Source organism: Ursus arctos, unplaced genomic scaffold (genome assembly GCF_023065955.2).
Source record: "Ursus arctos isolate Adak ecotype North America unplaced genomic scaffold, UrsArc2.0 scaffold_6, whole genome shotgun sequence".
Taxonomy (NCBI): Eukaryota; Metazoa; Chordata; class Mammalia; order Carnivora; family Ursidae; genus Ursus; species Ursus arctos.
Window position 1 is genome coordinate 67,946,266 of NW_026623078.1, and position 13,462 is coordinate 67,959,727.

A 13,462-nucleotide genomic window follows, 5' to 3' on the forward strand; every position below is an offset into this window, starting at 1 on the left:
CCCTGGCTCCCCATTCGCTGGCTTCTCTGGATGGCCGTAGCAGTCCCCTCTCTAGTTCTTAGTGAGCACAGGATGGATGGAGAAGTTCATTACAGTGGTCCTCCTTTTCCCTTTCTGTGATGTCAGTTACCCAGGTCAACCGCAGCCTGGGAGCAGATGATCCTCCTTCCAGCATAGCATCAGAAGGTCAGTGGTAGCCGAGGGCTCTGTCATAGAGCCTGCGTCATTCACCTCACCTTGTCTCATCCTGGAGGCATGTTATCATCTCACATCATCACAAGAAGGGTGAGTCCAGGACAATAAGATATTTTGAGAGAGAGAGACCACTTCATATAACTTTTATTACAGCATATTGTTATAGTTGTTCTATTTTATTATTAGTGAACGGTGTTAATCTCTTACTGTGACTCATTTCTACATTAAACTTGATCATAGATATGTACACATAGGAAAAAACATAGTATCTATAGGGCTCAGTACTATTTGAGGCTTCAGGCACCCACTGGGGGTCGTGGAATGTATCCCCTACGGATAAGGAGGGACCACACTATTGGCAGGTTTTTGGCACCCGGCAAGTCGGGGATTGGCTGCTGTCTTTGCCATCTTGGTGGGCAACAGCAGTGAGCTGATAAGAACAGATGTCGTAGGAGGACAACTCACCACTGCCTTCTGGAGATTTTGAGCCCATTCTTCTGCTCACAGAGACGGCAGAGCATGGGAGGAGCCATGTCGCAGTGGCTGATGGGCACTGGCACTCAATGCCTGAATTTGAATCCTGATTCTGCTACCCGTGAGGGCTGAGACCCTGGACAAAGCTATTTAACTTTTCTAAACCTCTGGTTTCTCACTCATAAAATAGCCACAATGAGGAACCTAGCTAAATAGTTTTTGTGGTGAGTAAATGAGATAATATATTCGGAGCACTTAGCATAGCGCCTAGCACATGCCGAGTACGCCTAACATTTCTCTAGCATCATTCCTTGGGGCAAAAGGCCGTGAGTGTGTCCATGCAGTCCAGGGTATTGATCAGGAAATAAGTAAAGCTTCCAAGAGTGGGATGTGTGCGGTATGTTGTGGGGGTTAGCTCTTGAAACATGGCTATCGGACCGCTAGAGTCAAGTCTCTCTCTTAACCTTGCCCTGTTGAATACATAATCAGGATTCAAAAGAAAGAAGGGTGAGCACTAGAAAACTTCTTCTTGACAGAAAAATGTCAACCCACTCCTGTGCCATTTCTTCTTTCCATGGCTCTGTAAGTCAGGCTTAGGGTTAATCATGGCTGCTTACGTTTTCTGTCTCCGTTTGGCTGGAGTATACACTGTGAGGCAAGGATCTTCGCCATGCTTGTTCGCGGACTGTCACATATGAGGCATTCAGTAAATATTCGCTACATGAATGAACAAACGGCCAGAAGGGTTTACACCTTGATCTTGTGTCTTTCTTACAGTGTTGAAGAGACCTGTAACTTCTGAGGAACTCCTGACTCCCGGGGCTCCGTACGCAAGGAAGACATTCACGGTAAGCTCGTCATTTGGGTATCTCTCATGCCTATTTTCTGTACCGTGTCAACATGTCAGTGTATCAGTGTGTAGCTTAGGGATAGAATTGAAAACCTTCTAATTTTACTTTTGTTTTTGACATTATTCTAATAGTAGATTTTCTTGACCCTTGGGCATTAAAATACGTTAGGACTTGACATGATTTATGATTAATATAGTATTTTAAACTCCTTTTGATGTGCCCTTAAGAAAAGATTTCCATTACATATGTAGTCTGATATAATTACAAAGAAAAGATTTCCATTACATATGTAGTCTGATATAATTACAGACTTTAAGGCAAATGGCAGTGCAAATAATGCCAATAATTCCTTCTGTGTTATAGTTAATCCCCAAAATCATTTAAGACATTAGAAGAGTCTTTAGGGGGAGAAAACAAAACTATGGGATCATCTGTTCTACCATAAGGAATGGTGCTTTTGACAATGCTGAGCCTGTCTTGAGTTACACAAGCACTGGATTTTGGAGCACTGCTCACCTGTGAGCACCTGGCCACCTGCCCCTCCGTGGAAGTCTTCCAGCCTCCCTTCTGGAACTACTGGCCCCACTGGCTTTCTTTACACAGAATCCAAGTGCTCTGCTTGACAGCACCTCACCCACTCTCCATCCCTCACCTCTTTCTCTCAGTCTTTGCACAAAACCACATCGACGTGCTCTTGAAAGCACTTCTCTTCCTTCAATCTTCTAACTTTTGGGGGTGCCTGGGTGGTTCAGTTGGTTAAGTGTCTGCCTTCAGCTCAGCTCTTGATCCCGGGGGCCTGGAATGAAGCTCTGCATTGGGCTCCCTACTCAGCAGAGAGTCTGCTTCTCCCTTTCCCTCTCCCTCTGCCTCCCCCCCTGCTCGCTCGCTCTCCCAAATAAATAAATAAAATCTTTTAAAAAAATCTTCTGACTTTTGTTTTATTACCTCAGGGACAAAAAAAAAAAAAATCTTTCCACACCCAGTCAGGCTGCAAATATTTGTCAAGGACTGCTGCACATCTGGGCACTGAGGAGTTAAAATAAGACGGGCCCAGTCATAGCCAGTCAATATGAAAAAAACACTGGAAATATATCTGTATCAGGGGAAAAGGTAAACTGTACTTTTTGAAGTGAAATTAGGTATAAGGAACTGGTAATACCAGCAAAACCTAAAGTCAATGAAGGACCTAAACATCATTTAGAGAATGTTCTCAAAAATTGCATTTGCTTTCCTGCCTTGCCTCAGTCTCAAGCATTCAAGAGACAGTTGATTGTATTTGTAAGTATTTCTTTTTGGTTTTAAATGTAAATGCCAGCATTGCTAGTAGTTGTGAATGTGTGTCTTCTGCATTTCGGTTGGGGTGCGCATTGAAGACGTGTCAGGGAGCTGCCCAGGGAATGTAACTGCCAGTTCTAACGACTCTGTAGGGAAAGGCACCCTCCAGTTTCAAACCACTTTTGGAACAGCACCTACTCATAATTGTGAACTTTATGTACTCATTCACTTACTTTTCTTAGTAGAAAAAACCGTGTTTCAAGAAAACCAAAACTCTTCATATTTCCCACCATTAGTAATTTAAATTTTTCCTTTGGACTTCAAGGATGTAGCAAGGTCACCAAAAAGTATCATTTAGATCCAGGGGAAAAGTATAAACTTGGAACAGAAATTGGGTCTGGAGAGAAATTTCAACCATGTTTTCACGATCTTCTAAATTTTCCATTTGAGTCTGATATTGAATTACATAGCGGCCTAAGAAAGAGGCAATCTGCCAGTTATGCACTGGGTAGCGCCCTCACAGAAGAAGCTTCTTTCTGCCAAACAGGTATCTCTTGACCCCCTTTCCTGCAGCGATACGCCTGTGCTTGGGGTAGAAGCAAAGTGTTTTGCTCTCCTGGCAAGGTTCAGATGGCACAGAGAAGAGAGATGTGAGGGCACGCACTTAATCTTGGGCTGGTTTTCTTTCTCTTGGAAGGACAGGCAAATTGCCAGAGACTGCCTGCTGATTGCTAATTGTGGTTTCCTCTCCAGATTGTCGGTGACGCCGTTGGTTGGGGCTTTGTGGTGCGAGGAAGTAAGCCATGCCACATCCAGGCTGTGGACCCCAGTGGCCCGGCAGCAGCGGCGGGAATGAAGGTACCTCCAACCGAGCCATGTCTGAATACCTGTAGCCTTGTGTCACTGTTTGCGGCCATCTGTGTTTCTCACCCTGAGTGTTTTGGTCCCGTTTTGGTCAAGTTTCCTTTCCCCCTTTTTTTTTTTTTAATTTTTTATTATGTTATGTTAGTCACCAGCCTTTTCCCTTTCTGAAGAAGGTTAAGTGAAGCCAAGAGTGTGTGTTGTGGTGACCAGGAGGAAAAGGTTTCCTAACACTCTGATGGGGTCTCATTGGTCTCCAGCCCTCGCTTGGTTTTTCTCATCCCTCCCCTCAACCAGTACTGAGTTTGAACATAAAATGGTTGCTTTTTTGCTCAAGTCTTGTTTTTTAAAAGATTTTATTTATTTATTTGACCCAGAGAGAGAGCACAAGCAGGGGGACTGGCAGGCAAAGAGAGAGGGAGAAGCAGGCTCCCTGCTAAGCAAGGAGCCCACTGAGGGGCACGATCCCAGCATCTTGAGACCATGACCTGAGCCAAAGGCAGCTGCTTAACTGACTGAGCCACCCCGGCACCCCACTTTTTTGCTCAAGTCTTATATGATAACTCTACAGCTTTGGTTCTATACGAAGTATATTCTGGGGGAATTTATGCAGCCAGTGGGGCACGCTTAGACCATGTGAGACAGCAAGCAGTGAGCAAAAGAAAACAGAAGTCATGGGATTTGGAAGAGAAGATCTGGATTCCATTTTGGTTCTGCTAATTTCTAGCTCTTTGACTTTGAACGAGTCCTGTAACTATCTCAGAACCCGTTTCGTCCTCTCTCAAGTAATAATATTTCCTTCTGTTTTATGGATTAAGTATGTGGAAACACTTTATAACGTGCAAAGAATGACACCAACATCAAACAAGTTGATGAAAATTACTTTTAGAAATTTTTTGGTACTAAGGTAATGCATATAGGGGAAGAAAATGTAGAAAATACAGACCAGCAGAAAAAAATATATAATTGCCTGTAATCTTTCGTAACTCAAAGATAACCATTATTAATGTTAACTTTAAGCAGCTTTATTGGGGTATGATTGACATACAACAAAGCATAGTCCTGTTCACATTTTGATTTATATTCTTCCAGACTTCTTATATTATGTATACACTGGAGATATATATATATATATATACACATATATATGTATGTGTATATATATCTATACATTGTTTTTTTTTAAGCTTTTTGAATTGAAGTATAATTAACATACAATGTTATGTTAGTTCCAGGTGGACAGCATATTGATTTGACAATTCTGTAGCTTACTCAGTGCTCACCAGGGTAAGGGTAGTCACCGTCTGTCACATTGTTTTTATTTATACAGAAATACCACATAAGAGGGTGTTGAGAGCATTGGTTTTATGCTTCAAAACTCCTTTAGCTGGGGCACCTGGGTGTCTAGGTCAGTTAAGCGTCCAACTCTTGGTTTCAGATCAGGTCATGATCTTGTTGTGGGATCGAGCCCCACATCAGGCTCTGTGCTCAGTACAGAGACTGCTTCAGATTCTCTCTCCCTCTCCTTCACTCTCTCTCAAATAAATAAAATCTTTTTTAAAAACCCCACCTTTACCTAACCCAGTTTTGTTCTGTCATCTGTAAAACATTTCACAGAGGACACTTATGTCTTGGTTATCTGGGCCCCTGGGAGGGTGCAGAGGCCTTGAAAGCTACAGATCATTCCTCTGCTCATTTCTTCAACACTCTCATCCTCTCCCATCGGTCCTTTTCCTGGACCAGTAAGCCAGTAAAGCAATAGGCATTGACTTGGATCTTCACAGCTCTGATTTCCAGCACTTACCCTCTGACGCTGATGTACCCCCTGGAAAAGAAAGGTGGGCAGCGGAGACCAGCTCAGGGGTGCGCAGAACACAGATTACAGCCAGTCTGGGTAATCGATGCCGTAGGATTACGGGTTGACCCTGCGGCCTGATTTGAACACCTCATTCATGCGGGGAGGCATGGGCTCACCAGGTCCTGTGCTCTGGACAAGTTGCAGAAGTCTTGTTGGCCAGGTTCTTCTGTGTGACAGGCCCTTCCTACCTCCTCGGTCCGCAGTGGGCACAGCACCAAAGAAACTTGGAGCAGGAAAGTTGGCCGGGAGCATAAAGGGCGAGCATTTGTATCTGTGCCGAGGCTGAATTTGTCATCTTCTAATGGAACTCTTGGCTGGGGCAAGAGTTTTGTATTTTATTTCCACAGTAAAGCACCTAGTATAAATTATTTTTGGCAGAATGCTTCAGTGCTGAGCGTGCACTCACTCGCATGGGGCTTTGACTTAAAGCATATTTGCTTTGGGGAAAGCAATGGATTTACACTTGTTGTGCTTGGCCATGTAATTGATTTTAGTCTATCTTTATCGATTAACATGAAACACTGTTCTAGGCACTGTCAATCGATCAGTTAATTAACTCCTTAGTGTATAAACCCTGGTAAGTGGGTAACCTGATATATTTTTTTCAATTTCATAAGCTACTACTTCACATGGTTTATATTCTCAGTTTCTCAAGGGGTGTACAGTGGTTTTTGTGTGTTTCAGAGCAGTACAGAATTTATTAGGGCAGCATTTCCAAAGTTGTATTATACAGCTCTCTGGTCCAACAAAATGTCCTGACCTGAGGTTCTGTGATCAAAACTCTTTTTTAAATAAATTATTTATTTATTTATTTAAAGAGAGAGAGTGTGCTTGTGTGTCCATGAGCCATGGGGAGCAGGGCAGAGGGAGAGAGAGAGAGACTCTTAAGCAGGCTCCACGCCCAGCACAGAGGCTCCATTTCAACAAGCCTGAGATCATGCATGAGCTGAGCTGAAATCAAGAGCTGGATGCTTAACGGACCGAGCCACCCAGGAGCCCCTGTAATCAAAACTATTTCAAGCTGGGGCGCACTTTAGCGCCCTTTTGGAAATTCACAAAGCACATTAGCATATTAAAAATTCTGATAAGTCCAGCAGGCAAAAAACCTGTTTAAATTGTCTAACACAACATTTTATCATTTAATAGAAACACTCAAATGAAATCTTATGATGGTTAAGATATAGCATTAAAACTGTTCAAAAAGGGGCACCTGGATGGCTCAATCAGTTAAGCCTCCAACCCTTGATTTCGGCTCAGGTCCTGAGATTGAGCCCCACGGCAGGCTCTGTCTTCCCCTCTCTCCCTGCTTTCTGTCTCTCTTAAAAAAACAAACAAACAAAAAACTGTTCGAAGAAGCTGCCTTTGGTCAAACTCTGTACTGGGATGAATATATAGAGTATATTTTCCCCTTCCATATAAGCTAACTGCGTATATCATTTAAATTACTTAGCACATTATTATCTCGCAGAAAACCCTGAATTGTTTCCTATTTTACCGTATTTACTTGCCCTGGAATGACTCCACTTACATAAAAATCCATTTGTATAATCCAATCCTAGAGGCTTGTTTCCAGTGACCTGTCACATTGCTGTTGCCCTTTGGCCTTGTCCAGGAAAACTGCAGGGCAGTGTGCCTGGTTGTCCGGTGCTCGGGGAGGGTGGGGGCAGGGACACTACCCTGTGGGAGCTTACACGCTGACCTGGGCAATGATTGACATGCTTGGTCGGGGTGGTAGAAATGATCCAAAATTCTGGCCAGAAGCCTCCTTTAGCACCTCTGACTGGCAGGAGCTGAGCTAGGAGGGTATAAAGTGCCTCACTTTGTCTTCAGTGTCACTGTCTCTGTGGAACACCAGGCTCACCCCTCAAGTCACGGTCCTGGTTTTCCCCTGCTTTCTGATGTGGACAAAGCCTTGTACCTGAGCCTTTCTGACTGTGGCTGCTGAATTTCACCACTTAACTTGCCAAAACAGACATCATTTTGTAGCTAAGTTTCTCGTGTAACATTTCTCTCTCTTATTTCACCTTTATGTGGGGATGGGAATGTTTTAAGATGTGGGCCACCAGCATGTGGACAGGACAGGCCCCAGACTGAAGAAACTAAGGGCCATTTTCCACTGTTAACACTTCTAGACCTTCCCAGACCCAAAGGAGAGCTCCTTGCCTGGTTTAAATGGCATCCTTAATCCATCATGAGAGGAGACCTTCGTATTTGTATTAAAATTTACTTCTGTAGAATGTCTGGAAGAACTTCAGAGAACATGTATTCTTCGGGAGAGTGATAAGGTCTACCCCAATTCTAGATTGGAGTCGAGACATCTGAGACCTTTGTGCCATGGCCACCTAGCCCCATGGCCCCACAGCTCTCATGCCTGCCTCCCTGCACAGCTGACTGAGGCAGGTGGGGCTGGATCAGGCGACGGGACTGCAGGGTGGGATTCCTGAGAGGCAGGGCCGGGAGCGTGTAAATGTGTAGAGCAGGGGAGGTTCCAGCCTGACCTCAGTTGTAAATGCAATTGAGTTTTAGATGTTTTGGTCAGTTATTAGACCTTTCTGTGATCTCAAGCTTGTTTGTGAAGTTTGTCTTTAGTCTGTTCCTCCTCTTCCCTTCTGATTACTTGCTCTGCAAGCAGTAGGAAAATGTTTGTTCCCAGAGACCTAAAAGGAAACGGATGTTGCAAGAGGCCCCAAACTATAACCTTATTTTTAGTTTTGTCTGAATCAAGACTCTCATAAAAAAAGAGAACAATTAGTTGCATCTTTTCTAAGAAGTTTGCTGTTTTGTCTCATACGACTCCTCTCCTTGCTCCCGTTCCTACAACAGCAGCTGCAGAGTCATTAAAATTCTTATTTGATCTAGCATCTTTGAATTAGGAGCTGTTTTGGTTTTTTTTTAACGGTTCTTTTGCTTAAAAAATGAAACCTGTAAACCTCTGACTTAGAGGGCCTTTCACCGGGCATTACAACTCTAGAATGGAGCCCGAAATATGGGAATCCTCAAAAGCTTAGTCAACCATTCAGTGTTCAGTGCGTTTTCAACTAGAAGAGGTCGTTTGCTACATTTTCTCTTTGGGAACTCTTCACTCATCCTTTAGGAATTCCATAGCAGTAGACTATGGTTTGTTTCAAGGCAAAAGAGGGGGAAGGAGGAAAGAAGAGAAGGAACTCTAATTGATTGAGTGTCTTCTGTGTGTCTCACCCTACATCATGCTAGGCCCTTTCTGTACATAAGGCCATTTAATACCAGCATCTGAATACTGAAATCCTGGAGAAAGAAACTGTTCCAGGAGGAATAATTCTATTCCTTACCTCTTTTCTTCTACTTTGAAAAGAAATAAAGTTTATTCCGCAAGACTGCAGGCGACCATCTAATGACCATCACTTAAACATGGCTTCACGTCACAACCTTGAATGACATCCTTTTTTTTTTTTTTAAATCACATCAGGTTGAAACCCATTTCCGGACTATATTGTGTATCATAACTTTTTTTTTACATGATCCCCTAGTAGCTGTCCTCCACTCTAGACAGGGCGGAAATTTTACATTTCACAAATACGTCCTGCTTGTATCTATGTCTGCCCTTAAATAGATCTAATCAAGTGACTCGGGCACTTAAAATCCTCTAATGGCTTCCGATTACAATGAGAATAAGGGCCAGACGCCTTCCCGTGGATTACAGTGTCCGTGATCTGGACCCTGCTGAGAATAACATTATCTCCTACTCTGTTTTGCTTCTATAAGGCTTCATTGGCCTTGCGTCTATCCCTCCCGAATACCAAGTTTTTCTGCCTAAGGCTGGATGACTGGCTCTACTATTGTCATTCAACTCTCAGATTAAAGATCAGTTTTCCGAGGAGGCTACCTTAAATACTCCCTATCTTCCTCCAGTTACTCTTTATCATTATTGCCCTGTCTCAGGTTTTCAGGACATAGTATTTATCAGAATCTGATAATAGTATTTTTATGTTTACTATCTATCTGTCTCCAATAGCTCCATAAATGTGGCCCTTGTCTGTCTTAACTACTATATTCCCAGTACTTAGCACAATTCGTGGCATTTAGTAAGTGCTGGAAACAATTTTGTTCAATGATCTAATGAATCTGTGATTCCATAGAAACGCTGAGGAGTTCACCCATTGAGCACCTGCATTGTGTCCCCACACATGTCATATGCATTCTCTCTTTTATTGTTCTTACAACTTTTTGAAGGTGGGAGGGAAGCGTTCTTCCGCCTTTGTGAATAAGGAAACTGAGACCCAGTTCATCTCTTTCCCAAAGTCACCCCAGTCTGTAAATGTCAGAACTAGATTCAAACCTGGTCCCTCTGCCCCAAAGCCCTACTAATGCTTCCTACTGCCTTATTACATAAAATGCAAACCCACGAGGCAGAGTCCAATAGATGATATATCCCAATAAACCTTGAATTCCTACAAATTGCTCATGGATGCATGACCTTTGATGTCTCTTGTGAGAAGAATTTGTATTTAATTCAAAATGAATTGTTAGGGCAGTCACATGTTCACCTGTGTTGGCTTGAAGATCAAATGAATAATTTTCATTCTTGGCACCAGCCTCTCACTTGGGTCAGTGCTAGATCTTACAGGGTCACCCGAGTGAGATGCAGAATATTCACTTGTGTTAGTTTAATCACATGCTTGTTAGGGTAAACCATTCAGCCTTCACACTGTGAGGAAATTTCAGCCATGTTTACAAATAAGGAACAAAAGATACCCTTCCTTTTTTCTGGAAAGTTTCTTTTTCTCTGGTGGGAATAATTAAATCCTGTGAGAAACAGTATTCAGGTTTTAATGCAAGCCGTGCCAACACTCGGGAGGGATTTCAAGACTCCTGGCTTCTTCTCTTGTTTCCTGCTGTGATGAATTGATGGATGTGGACTTATGGGGCCTCTTTTCTCTTTGTTTGTTTCTTCACATGTTTATATAGAAACAGAACTATCTGAGTCAGAGTAAGGCATCCATGGTCATTGTGTTCTTTTTTTTACGCTTTTCAAAAATTTCTATTTCTTATATGGAGGAAAAAAGTAAAAATCCTGCTTTTTGGACTTTCTTCCTTATAGCAGCAAACCTGTTTATCTCATGGACTTTTCCTTCTGAACCAAGAGAGTCCAGGTTGGGCAAACCATCTGAAGTTCCTAATTAATTTAGCCAAGATAGTTTGGACATTCAAGTAGCAAGTTGTGGGATAATGGACAGCAAAGATGAAAAAAAGACATTCTGTTGACTGTATTAAAGGTAGTTCTTTTCCAGTTGAGTTCGGGAAACTCATGTGTGGGAATAAAAGGTGATGTCTTATGTACCATATTATGCCTCTGCCCTGTTGTCCCTTTGTTGACAGGTAGCAGTAGGGTGAGTGTCCCTTTGCTCATCATTAGGCATGGCTAGGGTGGGGTGAGAAATGACCACTTTGCCTGGGGGTCCCTGCCTGCACAAGAGGCCACTTCTTAGGGCTCAGCTCAGACCCCTTAGCTGCTCTGTGCCCTTCCTTAGCAGGGAGTGGTCTTCATGTCCGGGTCTGACAGCCTTCCAGAAGACAGGGCAACTCTGCACAGTTGTTTGTTCAGTCGGTATTAACCGCCTACCGTGCACCACACACTATGTCAGGCCCTCATGGGATTTTCAATCTAGAGAACAGAGACATTAATCAAGTAATTCCACTCTTAAATATATAATTATAAACAGATGAGAGCTATGAAGAAAAGGACTGGAGTTTCTAATTTTTGTAGGAGGGTGGGAAGAATGACAGGGAACTCTTCCCCCAGGAAAAATGCTTGAGCCGAGATCTAAAGAATGGATAGAAGTCAACTGAGCCTGAGTGTGTCTGTTTACTTTGTGTATGTGTGTGTGCATTCTACACACATGTGTGTTCACGTGTGTAGACACACACACACACACACACACACACACACACACACACACACAGGGTTTATTCCATATAGAAGAAACCCAGAAAAGAGCCATGGTTCCTTGGAAGACAAGAATGGAAGCCATGACCAGACTGCAGTGTGAAGAGAATTTTGGAAGGAGGCGTAGCAGTGAGTTAGGGCAGAGTGTTTCTTAGCTTATTTGTTATTATCTTTCTCTTAAGGAGCCCGTATTTTCCCCTAAACATCCGTCCCATGAATTTTGGATAACACAGATACACTGTACTCCTGTTTATAGACTCTTTGTGTGTGTGCGTGTATGTATGCTTTATACATAAAAGGAGGAAGATTTTTTCACACTCCCCTTTGGGGGCTAAGTCACCCCTAATGAGAATGTGTGAGTTAGGGAAGGAAGCTCAAGAGCTTTATAAAAAATTGTGTTAAATTGAATCATAATGGTCATACAACCGAATATACAGTTTTTAAGTGTATAGTTTGATAAACTTTGTCAAATGTACACACCTGTGTAACTACCTTCAGAACACAAAACATTTCCAGCACTCCAGAAAGTTCCTTCATGCCTTTTTCCAGTCAATCCCCTCCCACCAGAGGCAACCAGTGTTATGATTTCTGTCACCAGAAATTAGTTTAAGTTTTTAGAGTCAGACAGAAGCCTAGCTGCATGCCTCATGTCTCTGCGATATTTGGCAAATTATTTCATTTCTCTGGGCCTTTTCCTCATCTTGTAAATGAGGAAAGATGAGGAGTCTTCCTCACAGGGTTGGTGAGGGAGGCATGCTGTCCCTCCCCCTTCCCCACAGTATGAATATGTGGGCACCTCTAAGAGGCGTCCAGCAGGATCAGGCTTCTAGCATAAGCCTGAGGATTACTTCAGGCCTGGAAATGCTTCCGGTTCCCTGAGCTCTGGCCTTGCCAGTCTGCGTTGCCCTTTGCCTTGTGATCCATGAAACCTGCCTGCTCCTCTCGTTTCCCAGATGTTTCTGCCCCTGTGCCGCCATACTGAGGACACAGGTCCTTTCCCACTGGCTTCATCCAGTGACCCTGTTACAAGCACCTCTAGTTCCCCCACTGTTAGAATCTCCCAGAACTATATCTGACTGATCTTGGCCAGTCATTCTCCTTCCTTTCATCTGGCCCATCTCCCTCATTCTTTACCTTGTGGCCCATCCCATGTTGCCAAGGGCTTAAGTTTCCCGTTTGTGCCTGGTGCTGGGTCATATGACGAAGAGCCAGACTTAGATATCAGACAGTAGGTGTTTGAGTCCCACCTTCACCCCTTCTGTAGGACCCAGGGTAATGACTCAAACTCTAATCTAAGCCTCAAGTTTATCACCTTTACAATGACACTTATAATAGTCACTCACAAGTCAAAGAAAATGAAATGTGTCCTAGCACAGTAGCTGGCCATAATAAACACTCCATAAATGTTTGTAGGTGTTGGTTATTACATTGCTTGTTCCGGTTATTGTGTTACTCTCAGTCTATCTGGCTCATCTTTGCTTAAATAAGTTTATATTTACAAACATGCAGTGCAGAGTAGCAAAACAGTAGCTGAAGTGGGTATCGTGGGGAGCATGGGCTATGTGATCCTATGTCCCCGCCATGTTGCAGCACGCCATTGCAATTTGCTCACTTTCTTAGGAAGGCCCAACCTCCATTTCTCATCGCTTCATGGCATAAGTGTGAGGGCAGATAAGAAAATGTGCATGAAGTATCAAGGCCAGAGCTGCGGAGTAGCCCTTCGGTGGAGATCATCTCCTATGTCACCAGATACCAGGTGCATTGGTCATAGATGCAACCCGATTTCAGAGTTGTGCGTTTTAGAGTCAGCAGTTACTGGCGGTACGTCGTCCCAGCCCCACCGATTCCTATGCTCCTAGCAGTGGGTTTGTTTTTGCTTGCTGCTAAACTGTTGGTTAACACTGAGTTGAAAATAAACACTTTTTATTCACAGCTGTTGAAAAAGTGATCTTTTACGAAAGCAAAGAGTCAAGTTTTAGCCATACCTTGATATAATCCTGAGCCATTCCTACACTGATCTGTGGG

The 13,462-nt window shown here is 43.3% G+C and overlaps 1 protein-coding gene across 3 annotated transcripts in view; it reads left to right on the forward strand.

Moving 5' to 3' along the window:
* Positions 1 to 13,462, forward strand: part of DEPTOR (DEP domain containing MTOR interacting protein) — a 136,064-nt gene that overhangs the window by 98,344 nt on the left and 24,258 nt on the right. For 2 of the 3 annotated variants that reach the window (XM_026495508.4, XM_044382623.3), the window contains exons 7-8: positions 1,447 to 1,517; positions 3,549 to 3,653. In XM_026495508.4, the coding sequence (XP_026351293.1) occupies positions 1,447 to 1,517; positions 3,549 to 3,653 (176 nt within the window). Of the gene's footprint in view, positions 1 to 126; positions 286 to 1,446; positions 1,518 to 3,548; positions 3,654 to 13,462 lie in introns of those variants that run through there. The other variant, XR_003315012.4, reaches the window with a different exon arrangement.